At 43.9% G+C, this 21,802-nt stretch overlaps 1 protein-coding gene across 1 annotated transcript in view; it reads right to left on the bottom strand.

Annotated features, from left to right (window-relative positions):
* CELF4 (CUGBP Elav-like family member 4) overlaps nucleotides 1–5,651 on the bottom strand; it is a gene marked incomplete at both ends in the record, with an annotated part of 87,228 nt that extends 81,577 nt beyond the window's left edge. The window contains 3 exons of the mRNA XM_081316323.1: nucleotides 156–235; nucleotides 2,256–2,384; nucleotides 5,561–5,651. Of these exons, the coding sequence (XP_081172449.1) occupies nucleotides 156–235; nucleotides 2,256–2,384; nucleotides 5,561–5,651 (300 nt within the window). The remainder of the gene's footprint in view (nucleotides 1–155; nucleotides 236–2,255; nucleotides 2,385–5,560) is intronic.
* Nucleotides 5,652–21,802: the final 16,151 nt, after the last annotated feature.

Below are 21,802 nucleotides of genomic sequence, written 5' to 3'. Positions count from 1 at the left end.
CAGTTGGGCAGATAGTTGATTTAGTCCGGCAAGATTCTGTCTGTAGGCGAATAGCAATAAAGAAACTACTCAGAAATAACTCCACATGTTGTCCTTGCTTCTTGGGGCACGAGTGTCGACCCCTGTGCCCAATTAAGCCATAATTAAGCACTCACCGGCATTGTCTGGCTCCCGTGTAACGCGTTAATGGCCGCCTGGGCTTCTGCATGCGAGGAGTATTTCACAAAAGCACACCCTGGGAGGAAAACAGGAAGGAACAAACTCTAAGAATAAGGATCAAGTTGACTGGGAAGAGCAGAAACTTTTCCATTTGTTCCTGAAAGATTTGAACCTGACTTTATTTCTCTGCCTTTCACTTTAGAGCAATATTGGCTAACGTGTCACAGGGGATTAACAAATCAGACAGTTTTAGCCTCTTCCAGTTTCTCATTTTTACCTTCTCAGGCTCAGACAGTTCCCCTTTTAAACAAAGAATATTTGTAGCTCAAGGTTAAAATGACGGGTCCTTGGTGCTGCCCGAGCTTGGCTGTTTTCTTGCAGACATTTCATCGCTCATACTAAGAACCTCTGAAACCACTTCCTCCAACATTGATGGGGCAAGCCACTAGAATATAAACAAGAGAGCAAACCTCACTCTTTACTAGCACTGATGATGTTACCAAAGTGGGTCATGAAACGTCTGCAAGAAAACAATTACACAGAGAGCACCAAGGACCCCTCAGTTCCCATTTCTGTAGCATCCTACAAATACTGTGTTTCTCTGAAAGTAAACCAGCCCCCGAAAGTAATCCCCAGCTGATTTTTTTGGGGGTGGGCTTAATATAAGTCCTTCCCCCTGAAAGTGAGCCCTACTTAAAGGCTTGCATGGGCGGCCTGCATGTGATGAGGCGAAGCTGATGGGGGAGGGGGGATCTGACCCACGGTACCAGTATACTGGGTCCTTACTGCTGCCCGGCTTGTTCTGCGGCCTCATGGTAGCGGCATTGGGCAGGAGGCAGCAAATGGCCATTTTCGGCGCGACATGGCTGTTTGTCGCCTTGCACGTTGCACCCAATGCCGCTACCCTGAGGCCTGGCAGATCCTCTCCCCTTCTGAGCCATGTGCCATTAGATCGATTCCCTACCACTGCCCAGCTTGTTCCGCAGCATTGGGCAGGAGGCAGCAAACGGCCAGTTTCGGCACGATGCGGCTGTTTGCCACCTTGTGCATCACGCCCAATGCGGCTGCAACGCGGCTTGGCCAAAAGTGGCTGTGGAATAAGTGGGGCACATTCCCCCTTCATCTGCCCATTCTCTTCTCTGTCAGAGAAGAGGACTTCACAGCTCTGTCTACAGAGCCACCAAAGCGGCAGGTGCAGCGCCGGAGGCTCGGGGAGGGAAGGTACTGAAGTGTGTGGGGGTCGGAGGTTGGGCCATTGTCAAGAGCAACATGGCTCAGAGGAAAGCGGCCTCAGAACAAGTGGGGCGGGTAAGGAAACAAATCCTCGCTTCCCCCAGGAATTGCCTTTCTTTCCTTACCTGACACCCAATCCCGTGCCATTTCTTCTTCGCGATCCTCTGCCACCGTGTGCAGGGAAACAAAGGAAGGTGTTTTTTTGGGGGGTGGGGGAGAAAGGTCAATCAATCAATTCCAACTTTGCGAATTTTTTCCCCCCATGAGAAGTTGGAATTGGTTGATTGACCTTTTTTCCCCCCGAGGCCCAGAATGGACTTCCATAAGTGCGCATGCAGTTACACCGGGCTGTTCTGAGCCTGGGAGGCCTCATCTGGGGCTCCAAGGCTCAAAACGGACTTCCGGAAGTGGCATCCACGCACTTCCGGAGTGCCGTTCTGGGCCTGGGAGGCCTTCTTCGGGCCTCTGAGGCCCAGAATGGACTTCTGAAAGTGGCATCCATGCACTTCCGGAGGGCCATTCTGGGCCTGGGAGGCCTTCTTCGGGCCTCCGAGGCCCAGAATGGACTTCCGGAAGCGGCATCCACGCACTTCTGGAGGGCTGTTCTGGGCCATGCAAAAAAGGGTTAGAGCTTCAGCTGGTTTGCTAAACTCAACAAAAATTAGCTACCGGTTCTCCCGAACCAGTGCGAACCGGCTGAATCCCAACACTGAAGAAGGCTTCAAAGCATCTTTGGGTGATGGTGGAAAGTCTTCTCAATCCCTGACTGTCCAGATCTCCTGAAGGAGCTTAAGGACCATCCAGATTTCCTTAGGTCCAAGATCTCTCCTGGCTTGGCTAATCAGTTATGGTCACCTCTTTACCTTTGCTGTTTCCATCTGGTCCTCGAAGGATCGTGCATTCCTCAATGTTCCCGAAGGCTTCGAATAACCTGCGCACGTCATCTTCTGACTGTTGTTTGTTGAGCATGCCCACGAAGAGTTTTCTGTCTTCTGGAACAAAATTAAGAGATGCTTACCACATTTCAGAAGGAAGGAGAAAAAAAGAGGAAGATGAGATTCAAAGACTGAGGCCTCCTTCAAGCACAGATCGATGAAGGCAACATCCCATAGATGGGGAAATGAAATAAGCTTAGCCAACAGAACCTACAGGTAGGTCCTCGACTTACAACAGTTCATTTAGTAACCATTCAAAGTTACAATGGCACTGAGAAAGGGGACTTATGACCATGACAGTTACGACCGTTGCAGCATCTCCAGGGTCACGTGATCAAAATTTGGGCGCTTGGCAACTGACTCGTACTTATAACGGTTGCAGTGTCCCAGGGGTCATGTGATTCCCCTTTTGCGACCTTCTGACAAGCAAAGTCAATGGGGAAGCCAGATTTACTTAACATCCATGTTACTAGTTGAACAGCTGCAGTGATTCATTTAACCACTGCTGCAACAACGATGGTAAAATGGGGCAAAATCCACTTATTTATTCTGAAATTTATTTGCTGCCCTCCCTTCTTGTTTCAAACCGATGCTTAGCACCCATCTGGCTTAATGACAGAAATTCCAAGGTCGATTGTGGTTGTAAGTCAAGGACGGTCTGTATCTTGAGGATCTGTAGGACTCCAAATATATTCCATAACTGATATCCGTTTTCTAGGTTGGCTCAATCTATGGGGCTCACTCTTAGGCCTCGGCCAATGGAAATCTCTTATTGCTAAATGACATCCCATTTTATGATTGTCTCTTGCAGCACCTAAATCAGGGGTCTTCAAACTTGGCCCTTTTATGACTTGTGGACTTCAACTCCCAGAATTCCTCAGCCAGCATGGAGAACTGTGGCCTCTTTATGACTTGTGGACTTCAACTCCCAGAATTCCTCAGCCAGGCATGCTGGCTGAGGAATTCTGGGAGTTGAAGTCCACAATTCATAAAAGGGCCAAGTTTGAAGACCCCTGACCTAAATTGTGAATTGCAAGGAAAGGTTTACTCAGGTTGTCCTCGACTTATCACCACAATTTAGCCCAGAGTTTCTGTTGTTGAGTGAGACAATTGTTAAGTGGGTTTTGCCTTGTTTTCACGACCTTTCTTGCCACAGTTGTTAAGTGAGTCACTGCAGTTGTTAAGTTAGTAACACGGTTGTTAAGCGAATCTGGCTTCCCCATGGATTTTCCTTGTCAAGAGGTGGCAAAATGGGATTCACCTGACCACAGGACAGTGTGACTGTCATAAGTATGAGTCAGTTGTTACCAAGGGTCCAAGAGTGTGAAAAGTGCTCACAAGTCCCTTTCTTCCCCCCCCCCCGGGCTGTTGTAACTTTGAATGGTCACTAAATGAACCGTTGTAATTTGAGGACCGCCTGTATCCGGCACAGGTCCTACATCAGGGAAAATGAGGCCGCTGGATCAGAGGAAACTCAACGTTCAGTCTCAAATTAGTTCCAGGATATGCATCATGGCCGTAGACACTTTAAAAAGATAAATAACCCTTCACAATGCATATAAGCTTTTTTTTTACCCTAATGCATAAATTTCTTCATTTAGAGTTCATTAAACACTCTGAAAATGTTTGCGTGCGGTTCTTCTCTCCTCCTCCCCCTCCCCGCCCCGAGACATTTACAGAACAGATGTCACCAATTTGAATAAATCCTTGTCAATAAATAAACAGATTCTGTTGGCTTCCTTCAGAAGGAAGCGGGCCAAGAAATGCAACCTGCAGGAGAGGCGGCTTAATCTGACTTTAAATTTTTTTTTTCTGAGGAAAGGCAGGTGGTGGGGTCTCCGAGCTACAAGGCGTATGGCAAGGATGCACAAATCAATGTTTGTTCAGATTCTACCATGGGGGGGGGGCAGGCATCCCAACAGGGCACGGTGTGTGTCTCTGTGTGTATGGTGGAATATGAGGGGTCCTTAGTGATCTCTGAGCATGATTGTTTTCTGGCAGATGTTTTGTTACCCAGCTAGGTCGCCTCGTTAGTGCGAGAAGGGAGAGGGGTTTGTGAGAAGGAGGAGGAAGAGGAGGAGGAAGAGGAGATTGTGGGGGGTCTGTCAGGATCCACCCCAATCCACGTCTTAGGAAAATGAAAACTTTTGGAGTCAGTTCTAGTCCAAAAGGAATTTTTACTAGGACATGTTTGGTTGTGGAAATACAAGACAGGACCTGGTATTGTTTTACAGATTGAAACTTTATAAAGAGTTCCCGGTTCAATCCCCCCCCCTTCCCTCAACCCCATTTGGTCAGCCCCCCATCATTTACTTCGTGTCATCCCTTTTGTGGGGAAAAGGGAACTTTGGATCTTTACGGTTATTGCCTTCTTCCTTTACAGATTCAAATGGAGACACAGGCCAGATGCCTCCTTCCCTAATCCTCCCCTTTGTTCCCCCAGTTCAAAAGGTTTCCCTTGGTCTTTGAAATAACCTAAGGCAGGCTGAATCCACATCCGCTCCTCCTTCCTCGGGAGATGGCAGAATCCGTGGGGGGGGGAAATAATGTTTTAAACATACATTTATGAATGTGATATAAATGGATTCTGACAGGGTCCTTGGTTGTCTCTGACCTGGGTGCTTTTCTTGCAGATTTTCACGACCCAACTAGGGAACGTCATCAGTGCTAGAATGGAGAGAGGTTTCGGAAGAGGAGGAGGAAGAGGACTGTGTGGTCCTTGGTGCTCTCTAAGCTTGGTTTGTTTTCTTACAGACGTTTCATGACCCAATTAGTGCTAGAAGGGAATGGGGTTTGTGGAGAGGAGGAGGAGGAGGAGGAGGAGGAGGAGGAGGAGGAGGAGGAGGAGGAGGAGGAGGAGGAGGAGGAGATTTGTGGGATCCTTGGTGCTCTCTGGCCTGGGTGCTTTTCTTGCAGCTTTTCACGACCCAACTAGGGAACACCATCAAGTGCTAGAAGGGACCAAGTTTTGTGGAGAGGAGAGGAGAGGCAGGAGGAGGAGGAGAAGGGAGGTCCTGGATGATCTCTGACCTTGCTGGTTTTCCTGCAGATGCTTCATGACCCAACTGGGTAGCCTCAGTCGTGCTGGAAAGGAGAGGCCTTTGTGTTATATATCTATTATCTCTTCCCCAGCTCCATCCCCACTTTCTCCAGCTCCATACTGGGCTGATGTTTTGTCTTTGTTTCTACCTCCACCAGCCCCGTTTCCACCCAGGTAAAGACCAGTTTCCTACCTGAGTGTTGAGTACTAAACTGGGGGTACACTGGTCCCTGCTTTTGAGCTGCCCCAGCTGGGAAGCCAACCTCGTCTGCTCCAATGCGCATCCTCGCTGCAGAGCACCCAGGCCCTGTTGCTAGCCAAATGGTGGTCCCCCCCCATTTTTTTTCTTTTCATAAGACTTGTCAGTTCAAATATGCAGTGTTTTTAAGCCTCCCTCCTGGTGTTTATAGGAAGTCCCAACACCTTCCCTGGTGCAAACAGGGGTTAAATTATTCCTCGTTCTATTTATATTTAAAATAACCTGTTTTGATGAGAACTTGTGAGGCTGCCGGGTTGTCAGACGAGTGGCGGCGGGGAGAACGAGGGAGAAAGATAATAAAGGGAAAAGGTGTGGCTGGTGTGTGGCTGGCCCAGGAAGTGAGAATTGTCAATTAACAAGGCAGGGGGTGAGGAAGACGGAGGACCCGGGTGATCCAACTGGGCCAGTGACAAGCAGGACTCTGCCCTAAGCACTGGGCAGAAGTGGCGGCTGTGGACTTGTCACCTGCCTTGCCTTTATCACCTAAATGAGTGTCAGCTTTTCTGATAGGCAGGTAAAAGCAAGGGGAAGAACGAAGAGGGAAATAAAATATTTCGTAGAGTAATTAAAAAGAGGGGTGGAGGGAGGGAGGGGATGGAGATTGGAGAAACAGGGGGAGAGAGAAAAGAAGGGAGCTGGGAGGGAGGGAGGAAAGGAAAAAAGGAAGGAAGGAAAAGGAGGGAGAGAAAGAAGGAAGGGAAGGGAAGGGAAGGGAGGGAAAGAAGGAGGGAGGGAGGGAGGCAGGAAGGAAGGAAGGAAGTGGATGGAGAAGGAGGGAGAGTATAAAGGAGGAGGGAAGGAGGGAAGGAAAAATAGAAGGAAGGAAAAGGAGGGAGAGAAAGAAGGAAGGGAAGGGAAGGGAAAGGAGGGAGAGAAGGAGGGAGGGAGGAAGGAAGTGGATGGAGAAGGAGGGAGAGAATAAAGAAGGGAGTAGGGAAGGAAAAATGGAAGGAAGGAAATGGAGGGAGAGAAAGAAGGAAGGGAAGGGAAGGGAAAGGGGGGAGAGAAGGAGGGAGGGAGGGAGGAAGGAAGTGGATGGAGAAGGAGGGAGAGAATAAAGGAGGAGGGAAGGAGGGAAGGAAAAATGGAAGGAAGGAAGGAAAAAGAAGTAAGGAAAGCAAAAGGAGGGAGAGAAGGAAGAAAGGAAGGGAGGGAGGGAGGAAGGAAGGATAATCATAAATAAAGGACAAAAGAAAGCTTTGCTTGTCTTTATGAACCCTTAGATTCTAATTTAATCATGATTTATTCATCTTGGTTTGCCTTTTTTCCCCTGGAATGCCACAAAGGCTACATTCATCTTCAGCAAAAGCCACAATTCCCTGGCCTATTTTGCCAGTGTGGTCTGCATTTCCAAACAAATCCAAACCCCAGAAGGCAGCAAACCCCTTAAAAATAAAAAATAAAACGACCCCTTCCTCACAACTGATTGCGAGAAAATGCTGTGTGCAGGCTCTCACAATGCCCAATGCGGGTAGTCCTCGACTTATGACCGCCACTGAGCCCAACATCTCTGTCGCTAAGCGAAAGCGTTGTCCAGGGACTTTTGCCCCCTTTTGTGACCTTTCTTGCCACCGTTGTTAAGTGAATCACTATGGTGGATAAGTTAGTCACGTGGTTGTTAAGTGGATCCGGCTTCCCCCTTTGACTTTGCTTGTCAGAAGGTCGCAAAAGGAGATCGCGTGACCCCGGGACACGGCAACCGTCATAAATACGAGTCAGTTGCCAAGCCTCTCAATTTTGATCACGTGACCACCGGGATGCTGCAACGGTTGTTCAGTGTGGAAAACGGTCATCAGTCACTTTTTCGGCGCCGTTGTAACTTTTTAACGGTCGCTAAATGAACTGCTGTAAGTTGAGGATTACCTGTATTCCACTTCTATCAGCAGGGACCTTCTCCTGCCCTTTAGCCCTTTGCAATCCAGCCCATCCCAGTCATTCAACAAACTTAACCAAGATTCGATGCAGCTCGAAATTAGCAAAGAAATGTATTTCTCTCCCCCCCCACCCCCGCTTTCTCCTTAAAGCATGAGGTTTTATTTAACTCTATTTTGCCATCAGGGCTTCCAACAGGATCTGCAACAAGTTGCAAGCAAGCGTTTTACTCCAGGAATGTCTTGTACTTTTTCGCTTGTCTTATCCTGAGGCACCACAAGTGAGAAGAAGACCTGGGAGGTCATCTAGTCCAACCCTTTGCTCAAGCAGGAGACCCTATACCATTTCAGACAAATGGCTGGCCAGTCTCTTCTTAAAAACCTCCAGTGTTGGAGCATTCACCGCTTCAGTTGTTCCACTGGTTAATTGTTCTCACTGTTTGTAAAACCAAGGATTGTAAAAGCTGAGCATAAAGAGGAAACGTCAAGAGGATTTCAGCAGAATCAATCCACCAGTGGGCATTTTTTTTACAGATAGAGATAGAGAGGGGGGGGGATAGAGAGATAGACAGAGAGACAGACATAGATAGAGATTGAAATAGATAGATAGACAGACAGATAGAGGTAGACAGAGATAGAGATAGGGAGAGAGAGAGACAGATAAGAGAAAGATATAGATAGATAGATAGATAGATAGATAGATAGATAGATAGATAGATAGATAGATAGATGATAGATAGATAGATAGATAGATAGATAGATAGATAGATAGATAGATAGATAGATAGAGAAATAGAGATAGAAATAGATATAGATAGACTGACAGATAGAGGTAGAAATTGGGAGAGACAGATAAGAGAAAGAGATATAGACAGAAGTAGAGATATAGATAGATAGAGAGAGAGAGACAGAGAGATAGAGATAGAGATAGAAATAGATGTAGATAGACAGAGGTATAGAGATAGAAATAGGGAGAGAGAGAGACAGATAAGACAGAGATAGAGATAGAGATAGATAGATAGATAGATAGATAGATAGATAGATAGATAGATAGACAGACAGACAGACAGACAGACACACAGAGAGAGACAGACAGATAGATAGATAGATAGACAGACAGACAGACAGAGACAGAGACAGACAGATAGATGATAGATAGATAGATAGATAGATAGATAGATAGATAGATAGATAGATAGATAGAAATACTGTAGATATAGATAGACAGATCAAGGTAGAGAGAGAGATAGAAATAGGGAGAGAGAGACAGAAGAGAAAGAGATAGAGATAGATAGAGGGAGAAGGAGAGAGGTAGAGCTATCTAGCTAGGTTTAGGTAGATAGACACAGATAGAGATGGAGATGGAGAGAGAGATAAAAAAATAGAGATAGGGATGACTAGATAGAGATAAAGATAGAGGGAGAGATAGATATAGATATAAAGATGCAAAGATGCAAAGACATGTAATACCTTTATATATCAACAAGAAAGACTGAAGTACAACTTAAGACAAAGTGAATGATTCATGTGGTCCTCATACACGGCACAGCTGGTACTGCTGTGAGGCTCACGTTTGGCTGAGTTTGGGCCCGATGAAATGCTGGCATTTGCTCAGAGCAAATCTCCAGTGGGAAGTCAGCCCCACCCCCCACCCCCACCCCCAGAGAAGGAAATAATATTATAAGGACAGAAAAATATACTTTCTCAAAGGTTCTTAGAGAGGCAGAAAAGCATGCCCAGTTAGCCCCAAGTCTCCCTCCCCCAAGCAGAAACCAGCTCTGTGGAAACGCAGATGTGATAATCCATTCAGGAAATTTGGAGCCCTCCAGCTAGAAGCTTATGAAGACAAAAACCACCTAAAATCTACATACCCCACCGAAACTCTAAGACAGGACGTAATAGGATTAACCCACAGGTGCCAAAGGGACCCAGGTCAAAATACATGACACAGGAAATACAGAGCCTCAAACAGGAACGGGAAACGACTTCAAGAGCCCCGGAGGGTATAAAACCCCACTCCCTACATGTGCTTGCTCTCTTTTCTGCCAGAGCCATCTTCCTGTCTGGCTCTCCTCTTCAATAAACTGCAACCTTCTTTCTAAATCAGTCGCCATGTTGTTTAGTCCCGGCTTGGACTAAACTACGATGAAGACTTTCCCTTCAACACTTCAGTGCTGCTTGACCTCCCCCATCGGGATGTTTGGCAACCCAGCCGGGGACATCAAGGAAATGCGTTTCAGCCTCTCGACTCCTTTCGACCGGTGACCCAGAGGCGCTCGGAGAAACAGAAACGGGGAAATCTCATCCAGGAACCTAAAAAGGCTGTGGCATTAATATACTGTGAGATCTCTCTTGGGACTCCGTGAACAGGTCTGGAGACGAAGCAAGATTAAAAGGAAAAGAAGACTAGGAGGAAAGTCTGTGGTTCCCCCCCCCCCCTTGTCTTTTAGTCACTCACTTTGGTGACAAGAGTTCAGATCAAATTAAACTTGGTTTGCAAAGCTTGCGGTGGAGGTAATTGAAACACTTCCTGGAAGTTGCCAGTGACGGGTCTACCCTCTCCATCGGAGACAGCCCAGCTCAGCCCAGAGCCCTCTTAATATTAAAGGCAGTGATTAAATGGGATTTGCCGAAAGACAAAAGGTCGAAAAAGCTGCCAATTGTTAATTCCTCCTTTCCTGCGCTTAGAAAATTCCATTTTCTCCTTTTGAAGAAAGGGGATGAGAACGAAAGGCCCGGCCCTGATTTAAATTCTGGCATTGCAAGGGCTTGTTCTCCTGATGTCTGAATGTGTTCCTTTATTAGCATTATTACAGCTTTCTGATTGCATAAAAATTCATCCACATTTCCCCCCCAGATTTCTACATTTCTTTTCTCAGCTAATTCCTTCCCCTCCTGTCTCTCCTTCCTTCCTTCCTTCCCTCCCACCCTTTTTCTTTCTTTCTTTCCTTCCTTCCTTCCTTCCTTCCTTCCTTTGTTCCTTCCTTTGTTCCTTCCTTCCTTCCTTCCTTCCTTCCTTCCTTCCTTCCTTCCTTCCTTCCTTCCTTCCTTCCTTCCTTCCTTCTTTCTTTCTTTCTTTCTTTCTTTCTTTCTTTCTTTCTTTCTTTCTTTCTTTCTTTCTTTCTTTCTTTCTTTCTTTCTTTCTCTCTCTCTCTCTCTCTCTCTCTCTCTCTCTCTCTCTCTCTCTCTTCTTCTGTTTCTTTTTCTTCTTTCATTCATCAGCCCTTCCTCCCTCCCTCCCTCCCTCCCTCTTTCTTTCTTTCTTTCTTTCTTTCTTTCTTTCTTTCTTTCTTTCTTTCTTTCTTTCTTTCTTTCTTTCTTTCTTTCTTTCTTTCTTTCTTTCCTTTTCTTTCCTTTTCTTTCCTTTTCTTTCCTTTTCTTTTCTTTTCTTTCTTCTCTCTTCTGTTTCCTTTTTTCCTTCTTTCCTTCACCAACCCTTTCCAACCTCTGATTCAGAAACTTGTCCTTTAAATTCAACAATCTTCCCAGTCCATTTGGAAATCTCTGCTATCATTTAGGACAACGCAGAAATAGTCTGAGGTTTCTGTTCTCATCTTGAGTCCTCTGCCAAGCAATGTGCTGCAGAGGCAAAAAAAGCCCATGCAGTCCTAGGCTGCATCAACAGAGAGAGAGAGAGAGAGAGAGAGAGAGAGAGAGAGAGAGAGAGAGAGAGAGCATCAAGATCACGAGAAGGGTCAGTACCTCTTTACACCAGATTAGTGTGAGGCCACCCTTGGAATGTTGCCTCACGTTCTGATTACCACAATATCAAAAAAGATGCCAAGACTCTGGAAAAAGCGCACAGAAAGGCAACCAAGATGATAAAGGGACTGGAAGCTAAACCATATGATGAATGGTTGGGGGCGCTAGGTGTGTCTAGCCTAATGACGAGAAGGCTTGGGGAGACATGATAGCATCTTTCAATATTTGAAGGGATGGAACAAAGAAGAGCGAGGTTGGCTCATTCTTGGGGTGGGGGAGGTCTGTACATTATTCTTGAGCAGGGGGCTGGGCTAGAAGACCTCCAAGGTCCCTTCCAGCTTCTATTCTATTCTGTTCTGTCCTGTCCTGTCCTGTTCTACATCCTATTGCTTATTCTACTCTGCTCTGCTCTGCTCTGCTCTGCTCTGCTCTGCTCTGCTCTATTCTATTCTATTCTATTCTATTCTATTCTATTCTATTCTATTCTATTCTATTCTATTCTATTCTATTCTATTCTATTCTATTCTATTCTATTCTATTCTATTCTATTCTATTCTATTCTATTCTATAGAAGACCTTCAATGTCCCTTCCAATTCTCTATTCTATTCTATTCTGTTCTGTTCTGTTCTGTTCTGTTCTGTTCTATTCTATTCTATTCTATTCTATTCTATTCTATTCTATTCTATTCTATTCTATTCTATTCTATTCTATTCTATTCTATTCTATTCTATTCTATTCTATAGAAGACCTTCAATGTCCCTTCCAATTCTCTATTCTATTCTATTCTATTCTATTCTATTCTATTCTATTCTATTCTATTCTATTCTATTCTATTCTATTCTATTCTATTCTATTCTATTCTATTCTATTCTATTCTATTCTATTCTATTGCAGGGGGCTTGACTAGAAGACCTCCAATGTCCCTTCCAATTCTCTATTCTATTCTATTCTATTCTATTCTATTCTATTCTATTCTATTCTATTCTATTCTATTCTATTCTATTCTATTCTATTCTATTCTATTCTATTCTATTCTATTCTATTCTATTCTATTCTATAGAAGACCTTCAATGTCCCTTCCAATTCTCTATTCTATTCTATTCTATTCTATTCTATTCTATTCTATTCTATTCTATTCTATTCTATTCTATTCTATTCTATTCTATTCTATTCTATTCTATTCTATTCTATTCTATTCTATTCTATTCTATTCTATTCTATTCTATTCTATTCTATTCTATTCTATTCTATTCTACTCTACTCTACTCTACTCTACTCTACTCTACTCTACTCTACTCTACTCTCCAAAGCATCTGAGAGCAGGACAAGAAGCAATGGATGGAAGCTCATCCAGAAGCAGATCCAACCTGGAATTAAGGGGAAATTTCCTGACAATGACAACAATTAATAGCTTGCTTCGCAGAGTTGTGGGTGCTCCATTCCTTGAGATTGGACAACCATTTGACCAGGATGGTATAAGGTCTCCTGTCTTGAATAGGGGTTGAGACTAGAAGACCTTCAAGGTCCCTTTCAGCCCTTTGATTCTATATTCTATGTCCCTGAGCTATATCCAGAGGACGTTCCATGGTTTTGAGTATCCCACTGTCCCAATTCCCCTCTGAAGCCCACCCCGTAAAAAATAGTCATTAAAAAAAGACCTAATAAAAACTCTGTACCATGAAAAATGCCCAAGGCATTAAAAAAACCCTCCTCTCTCAAGAAGTGCAGCGTTTGGCAACTACCATAAATAGTGCAAAATAAGCTGCCACTTGTTGAATCCTTTTCTGTTAACTGAATCTTTTATCCTGTTAGTTTAATTAGGATTAAAAGAAAAGTCTGCACATTTTATTGTGTTTCTGCAGAAGACAAATGTCCTTCCCATCCTCAGGGGAAGGCAAGGAAGTTAATGATTATCTAACCAAGTTTTACCCCTTTTCTCGGCTCCATGTCTGGCTGTTGCATCTGCTACAGGTAGTCCTTGACTTACGACCGCGATGAAGCCCAAAATCTCTGTGTGAAAAATGGTCATAGGTCACTTTTTTCAGTACCTTTGTAACTTTGAACAGTCACTAAACAAGTCATCCGTACTCTTGCACTGTTGGACCCACATCCTCATTCTCCTTAACCAACATAGAACATACTTTAGAAGAATAGAGTTGGAAGGGATCTTCTAGTCCAAGCCCCAAGACAAGTGGTTGCCCAATCTCTACTTAGAAATGTCCAGCGATGGAGCACCCACAACTTCTGAAGGCAAGTTGTTCCACTGGTTGATTGTTCTCATTGTCAGGAAATTCCTCCTTAGTTCTAGGTTGCTTTTCTCCTTGATTCTGTCCATTCATTGTTTCTTGTCTTGCCTTGCCTTCTGATGCCTTGAAGGTCTTCTAGTCCAACCCCCTGCTCAAGCAACAAACCCTATATCATTCTGTACAAATGGTTGTCTGATCTCTTCTTGAAAACCTCCAGTGATGGAGCACCCACAACTTCTGAAGGCAAGTCGTTCCACAGATTAATTGTTGTAACTGTCAGGAAGTTTTTCCTTACAGTAGTTCTGGGTTGCTTCTCTCCTTGATTAGCTTCCATCCATTCCTTCTTGTCCTGCCATCAGATCCTTTGGAAATGTTTTGACCCCCTCTTCTTTGTGGAAATCCCTGAGATATTGGAATATTGCTATCGTGCCCTCGCCCTTCTCTTCATTAAACTAGACATACCCAATTCCAGCAACCGTTCCTTAGATGTTTTCGCCTCCAGTCCCCCAATCATCTTTGTTGTTCTTCTCTGCACTCTTTCTAGAGTCTCAACATCTTTTTTTACATCATGGTGACCAAAACTGGATGCAGTATTCCAAGCGTGGCTACTAAGAAGGGGCTAGGATTGTATGGCTTGGGTCCGGGATATTTGAGGGAACACCTGCTGCCGGCATCAAGTTCCCTTTGTCCTGTGCGCTCCCACAGGGAGGGCCTTCTCAGGCTGCCACCGGTAAAAGACTGCTGGCGGACAATACCCAGGGGGAGGGCCTTCTCAGTGGGTGCGCCTGCCCTTTGGAACCAGCTGCCCGTAGAGCTCAGGACTGCCCCCGACCTTCGTTCAATCCGCCGGGACCTGAAGACCTGGCTCTTCGAGCTTTCTGGCCCAGGCTGAGAGTTTTTAATTGGGGGTTTTATATTTTTATTTCAGGGATCGAATTTAATTATTTTTAATTGTTTTTAACTTTTGTATTGTATTGAGGTTTATAAATACCTTGTAAACCTCCTTGAGTCCTACGGGAAAAGGGCGGTATATAAATTCAATAAACTTAAACTTAAACTTCTGGCTTTCCTTCTCTGATTCCAATTTCATGCAAATGCAAAAAAAAAAAAAGAAAGAATTGCAACAGCTGCGATGGCAGGATGAGGACATATTAATGTTTGGGTTCTGCTTACTAACCTTAATAGCCTCATCTTGCCATCGCAGCTGTTGCAATTCGTTTTTGCACTGAGGATGATTACGCCATTTATCAGATAGCAGCATGAACATGTTCTTTATACTTTGGGGGAAAAAAAAAAGTTCAAAGCCCCACAGTTGAAGCTTGATCGGGGGAAGGTGGATGAAATCCACAGGAGCTCAGCCTGGGATCTGAGAATCAAATCTAATATTTGAATTGCAGTTCACCCAATGCATTCCAAAACTGGAGTTTGAATAATAAACAGGCTTACGGTCTGTAAGCAAGAAATCAAATCAAGGTGCAAAAGGAAGAGGGGAGTGGAGGGGGGAGGGGGGAGAAAGGAAGCCAACTAAAATTATGGAAGGATTGCATGCACACCTGTGTGGGAAGTCAGCCTCCCCCCCCCAGAGAAGGAAATATTAAAAGGGCAGAAAAATATATTTTCTCAAAGGATCTTAAAGGGGCAGAAAAACACGCCCAGTTTTCTTAATAGCCCCAAGTCTCCGTCCCCCAAGCAGAAACCAGCTCTGTAGAAATGCAGATGTAAACCATTCAGGAAGGTTGAAGCTAGAAGATTAAGAAGACAAAGACACCTAAAATCTACATACCCCACCCAAACTCTTAAGACAGGACATAATAGGATTAACCCTTGAGCCTTGGTGGAGCAGTGGGCTAATGCCTCCTTAAGTAACACCAGCTGCCTGCAATTAGTGCAGGTTCGCATCCCACCAGGCTCAAGGTTGACTCAGCCTTCCATCCTTCCAAGGTAGGTAAAATGAGGACCCAGATTGTTGGGGGCAATTAAGCTGACTTTGTAATAATGCCGCTTGGGGTGTGTGTGAAAGCCCTAATAAGCAGGCATATACATAGAATGAAGGCTACTGCTAAGTTTGTAAGCCGCCCTGAGTCTTCAGAGAAGGGCGGGATATAAATGGAATTAAAATAAAAAATAAATAAATAAACCCGCAGATGCCAAAGGGGCACACTCAGACTCAAGTCAGAATACATGACACAGGAAATACAAAGCCTCAAACAGGAACAGGAAATAACTCCAAACAAAAGGCTCCAGAAGGTATAAAAACCCACTCCCTACATGTGCTCTCTCTCGTTTCTTCCTGTCTGGCTCTCCTCTTCAATAAACTGCAACCTTCTTTCTAAAGCAGGCGCCATGTTGTTTATTCTTGGCTTGGACTGAACCATGATGAAGACTTTTCCTTCAACACCTGAATAAAAGTTTGGAAAGAAGTCCCTAAATAACCTAGGTGGTCCTGGCATTGCAGCCAGAACCGAGCCCACAATTTCTGTAGCTAAGTGAGGCAGTTAAGTGAATTTTGTCCCATTTCACAAGCTTGCTTGTCACTGTTGTTAAGCGCATCACTGCGATTGTGAAATTAGTAAGATGGTTGTTAAGTGAATCTGCTTTCCCCATTGACTTTGCTTGTCAGAAGGTCTACTGCAGGGGTCTTCAAACTCGGCCCTTTTATGACTCGTGGACTCCAACTCCAAGAATTCCTCAGCCAGGCATGCTGGCTGAGGAATTCTGGGAGTTGAAGTCCACGAGTCATAAAAGGGCCACGTCTGAAGACACCCTGGTCTACTGTGTGGATCTGAGGTCCATGTGAAAATAATCCTAGGTTGCAAGTGGCTGAACTTCCTGGAAGTGGTGTGGGAAACTTATCAACTCACAAGCCAACTCATCAACCTATCAAACTCAGCCCTACCTTCATCACCTGCTCCCTTTCATCACTTTCCAGGTAGCTTCCATCTTTGTGGTCCTAACTTAATTGATGGTTGAAGGCTATAATGTAGACTAGCCCAACTGAAGGGTCTGTCTTCAGAAAAATCTGGATTATATCAGTTGGCAACAGGTCTTCAGGATGTCAATCTAGCTATGGTAATCTTATGATTTATATTAATTATTTTATTTAGTATCCTAGTATGATTTATGTTGATTGCTTATTTAGTGTCCTACAACTATAGCTAAGTGTTGCATATTATGAACTGGAGACAAATTCCTTGTGTGTCCAATCACACTTGGCCAATAAAGAATTCTATTCTATTCTATTCTATTCTATTCTATTCTATTCTATTCTATTCTGTTCTGTTCTGTTCTGTTCTGTTCTGTTCTGTTCTGTTCTGTTCTGTTCTGTTCTAGTCTCTAGTCTCTAGTCTCTAGTCTCTAGTCTCTAGTCTCTAGTCTCTAGTCTCTAGTCTCTAGTCTCTAGTCTCTAGTCTCTAGTCTCTAGTCTCTAGTCTAGTCTAGTTAGTCTAATTTCATTCTATTCTTATGCCTGCCCTACCTTACCCTACCCTACTCTACTCTACTCTACTCTACTCTACTCTACTCTACTCTACTCTACTCTATACTAGGGTTCCCACAACATACGTCAACAAGATCAAGATCCATCAAATACTTAGCTGCTGTGTATGCTTATGCGCAGCACATTACATTTGATGGGTTTTAATTTCAGTGAGCATGTTGTATGAATCCAACACCATTTGATAAGTTCAAATCCAGAAAATGGATTAATTCAGTAAGGTCAGTGTGTTGTGTGAACCCAACCAATATTAAATGCTGGGGAGCAATCGCACCTCTGTAGTACAAATATTTTTCTTGGTGTGAAAAGTCTCACTTTCATTGCCCTTCCCCAGACGACTCCAAGCAGAATTGTGCCTGACACACGACAAAGTTTACAGTGTTTAACTAGTTGGACCAAAGAACTAATTAACCCTGGCCGGCTTTATTGAACTCTGTTCTCACATGGTCATTTTTGTCTACAAACGCTTCCTGCCATCTTTGACAAGCGCAGGGCTAAATGCATAGCTTTCATTTGATATCCATCTGAACACTTACCAATTTTCATATTATTTCTCATTGCCATATATCTCAAAGCAGCGAGAGTCCTATTTCACACTTATTTAGGAAGCGGTCCCACTGACCCCCAAGGGAATATCTTTCTGAATGTGCAGGCAGTTGTAAAGAGGAGAAAACTTGCTAGTGGATTGGGCTTAGGATGGTTTATTTCTCAAAAAAACCCCCAAAACATCCCTGAAGGCTGAATCTTGCATGCGCACAAAGCTTTTCACATTGAAATGCTGCAGAAGTATAGACAGAATAGAATAGAATGACAGAGTTGGAAGGGACCTTATGGGTCATTTAGTCCAACCCCTTGCTTAAGCAGGAGACCCTATATCAGATGGTTGTCCAGTCTCTTCTTGAAAGCTTCAGTTGATGAAGCACCCACAACATCTGAAAGCAAACTGTTCCACTGGTTGATTGTTCTCACTGTCAAAAGATTTCTCCTTATTTCTAGGTTGAGTCTCTCCTTGATCCGTTTCCATCCATTATTCCTTGTCTGGCCTTCAGGTGCTTTGGAAAATAGGTTGGCTTCCCTCCTCTCTGTGACAACCCCTCAAATTTTGGAACACTGCTATCATGTCTCCCTTGGTCCTTCACTAATGTACACATGTACTGTATACATGTACCAGCTTGGGGTGACATGATAGCAGTATTCCAGTATTTGAGAGGCTGCCACAAAAAGAGTGGGGTCAACTTATTTTCCAAAGAACCAAAAGGCAAGACAAGAAACAATGGATGAAAACTAATCAAAGAGAGAAGCAACTTGGCCTTAAGGAGAAACTTCTTAACAGCGAGGGCAATTAACCAGTGGAACAACTTGCCTCCGAAAGCTGTGGGTGCTCCATCACTGGAGGTTTTCAAGAAGAGCTTGGACAACCATTTGACTGAAATGGTGTACGTTTTCCTGCCTGAGCAAGGGGGTGGACTAGAAGACCTCCAAGGTCTCTTCCAACTCTGTTATTCTGCGGTTCGATAGAGAAAAGGTAAAAGGTTTCCCCTGTCCAATCTGTCCAACTCTAGTGGTGGTGCTCATCTCCATTTCTTAGCCATGAGAGCCAGCATTGTCCAAAGAGCCTTTCCATGGTCATGTGACCAGCATGGCTATATGCCAAGGGACAGGGAACACTGTTACCTTCCCACCGAAGTGGTACCTATTAATCTACTCGCATTGGCATGCTTTCGAACTGCTAAGTGGGCAGGAGCTGGAGTGAGGAACGCGAGCTCACCCCGTCATGTGGTGCTCGGGTCTTGAACCTGGGCTGCCAGTTTTCCATCTGACAAGCTCAGGTTCTTTAACCACTGAGCCATTGTGCCCCTGCCAGGTTCCATAGATGCCCATAAAGCTGAGGTTGAAAGATGCACTTGTGTACATGTCCTACTATTAAGGGAAAAACCTGCTATAATCAATGGTATCTATGCTGGTGGTGAAAGAATGGATGGATGGATGGATGGATGGATGGATGGATAGATAGATAGATAGATAGATAGATAGATTGATAGATTGATAGATTGATAGATTGATAGATAGATAGATAGATAGATAGATAGATAGATAGATAGATAGATGTGTGGAAGGATGGATAGATAGATAGACAGACAGACAGACAGACAGACAGACAGACAGATAGATAGACTGATAGATAGATAGATAGATAGATAGATAGATAGATAGATAGATAGATAGATAGATAGATAGATAGATAGATAGATGGATGGATGGATGGATGGATGGATGGATGGATGGATGGATGGATGGATGGATGGATGGATGGATGGATGGATGGATGGATGGATGGATGGATGATGTAAGATCAGGTCCAATGAACTGATTCATTGCTAAAATCTATGCCCAGGAATCTTCTCAACTAACAGTCAGCTCCTGGCTAGAGTTAGACAAGAATCAACCGCACTCAAAAGAAGTTAGACTTAGTTCACGTGTGGCAACGTAGGGATTGTAGGCTGATCTCTCTTTTAACTCCACCCCCAGGTTCTGCCCTTCGTTCTCCTACATCAGATTAGCTTTACGCACAGCTGAGGAACCTAGAGAGGGAGCAGGCTGGGGTGGATAGGGACCCAACCAAAAGCCACTCAGAAGGAGTGGGAGGAAGAGGGATAATAATAAGGCCCTAGCTGCCCTCTGCCTTGATACGTTTCTCGAGAAAGCTCTCTATAGAATTACACTGTCGCCCTGCAGGAAAGCATGTAATAACTGAAAATATGGTGTCAAAAGGAATTTTTCAGGCCTTGACAGCTAATAAATTACAGTTCGTTGACTTCTTCCTGGCTCGAGGTTTAAATTAATAGGCAGCCAGATATATAGTTTTCTTGCTTTTTTTTCTATTTTAAGTCCTCTGCTGCACGACAGAAAAATATGAAAGGGAAGCAGTTTGCTTTGGAGCAGTTTGAAACTGGCTTCTTGTGCAAAGGATTTGCAGGGCATCTCAGGGGCAAGATGGCTGAGCAGGGGGTTGAACTAGATAACCTCCAAGGTCCCTTTACAACTCGTTATTCTATTATTCTGTTGTTATTCTGTTGTTATTCTGTTATTCTGTTTGTTATTCTGTTATTCTGTTTTTATTCTGTTATTCTGTTGTTATTCTGTTATTCTGTTGTTATTCTGTTATTCTGTTTGTTATTCTGTTGTTATTCTGTTATTTTGTGTTATTCTGTTGTTATTGTGTTTGTTATTCTGTTATTATTCTGGTATTCTGTTTGTTATTGTGTTATTCTGTGTTATTCTGTTAGTTATTCTGTTGTTATTCTGTCATTATGCTATTCTGTCATTCTGTTATTTGGTCAGGAGTTGTTGAATGGCAGTCACAAAAATTGTGGACATTTTGGATTCAATGAGCAGACGTAATGGTTGGAGGGCTGGTATATCTATGCACAAGAACTAAGAATCATCACCTATTTCCATACATTCTGTGGTTTCTGCTTTTTCCCCAATTATCATTACTACTACTATTATTATTATATACAGGTAGTCCTCAGGTTACGACCAGAACTGAGCCCAAAATTTCCATTGCTAAGCAAGACATTTGTTAAGTGAGTTTTGCCCCATATTATGACCTTTCTTGCCTCAGCTGGGAAGTGAATCACTGCAGTCGTTAAGTTAGCAACACGGTTGTTAAGTGAATCTGGCTTCCCCATGGACTTCACTGGTCCAAAGGTCACAAAAAGGGATCACGTGACCCCGGGACACTGCAGCTGTCATAAATATGAGTCAGTTGGCAAGTGTCTGAATTTTGATCACCTGACCGTGGAGATGCTGCAATGGTCATAGGTGTGAAAAAAGGCCACTAGTCACTTTTTTCAATGTTGTAACTTTGATAACTAAAAGACTAGTTGTAAGTCATTGATCAAAATCTGGACTCTTGGCAACTGGCACGTATTTATGATGGTTGCCGTGTCCCAGGATCATGTGATCCCTTTTTGCGACCTTCGGACAAGCTAACAGGGAAGCCAGATTCACTTCACAACCGTATGGCTAACTTAACAACTGCAGTGATTCACTTAACAATCATGGCAAGAAAAGTCGTTAAATGAGGCAAAACTCACTTAACCACTGACTTGCTTAGCAGCAGAAATTTTGGGTTGTGTTGTGGGTCCTACGTCGGGGACTAGCTATACTCCACTCTATTTTTTTCCCCTCTTTCGCACTAATGTTGCATTCTGTGACACCTGAAAAATGACTTTGCATTAGAAAAAAAATGTACCCACGACCAGCTGGCTGCAAAATTACAGGAGTGCCACCATTCTTCTGTGGGAAGAATCCAGAGAAAGAAATATTTTGGGAAACATTAAAAAGGCAGAATATATTTATCCAAAGGAATAATGGGGAAGATCTTAAAGGCAGAAAAGCAAGCTCGGTTTTCTTAATAGCCCCAGTCAGAAACTAGGCAGAGGCCAGCTTTTCGAAATGCAAATTTAATAATCCATTCAGGAAAGTTGGGACCAGGAAGCTAGAAGCGGAGATTAGGAAGACAAAGACCCCTAAAATCTACATACCCCATCCAAACTCTAAAAGACATGACCTTTGGGGACATAATAGAATTAACACACCAATACCAAAAGGGCATGCTGAAGACTTAGGTCAAAGTACATGACACAGGAAATACAAAGCCTCAAACAGGAATAGGAAACAACCTCAAGAGCCCCAGAAGGTATAAAAACCCACCACTCCCAGAAACATGTAGTCAGCTTTCCCACAGCCAGGCTTTTGTCTGGTTCTGCTATTCAATAAAGTCCAACCTTCTTTCTAAAGCAGTCTCCATTTTGTTTATTCCCAGCTTGGACTGGATCCTGATGAAGATTTTTCTTT

This window comes from Vipera berus, assembly GCF_964194415.1.
Source record: "Vipera berus genome assembly, chromosome: 2".
Lineage (NCBI taxonomy): Eukaryota > Metazoa > Chordata > Lepidosauria > Squamata > Viperidae > Vipera > Vipera berus.
This window is presented reverse-complemented; position numbering and strand designations above follow the sequence as displayed.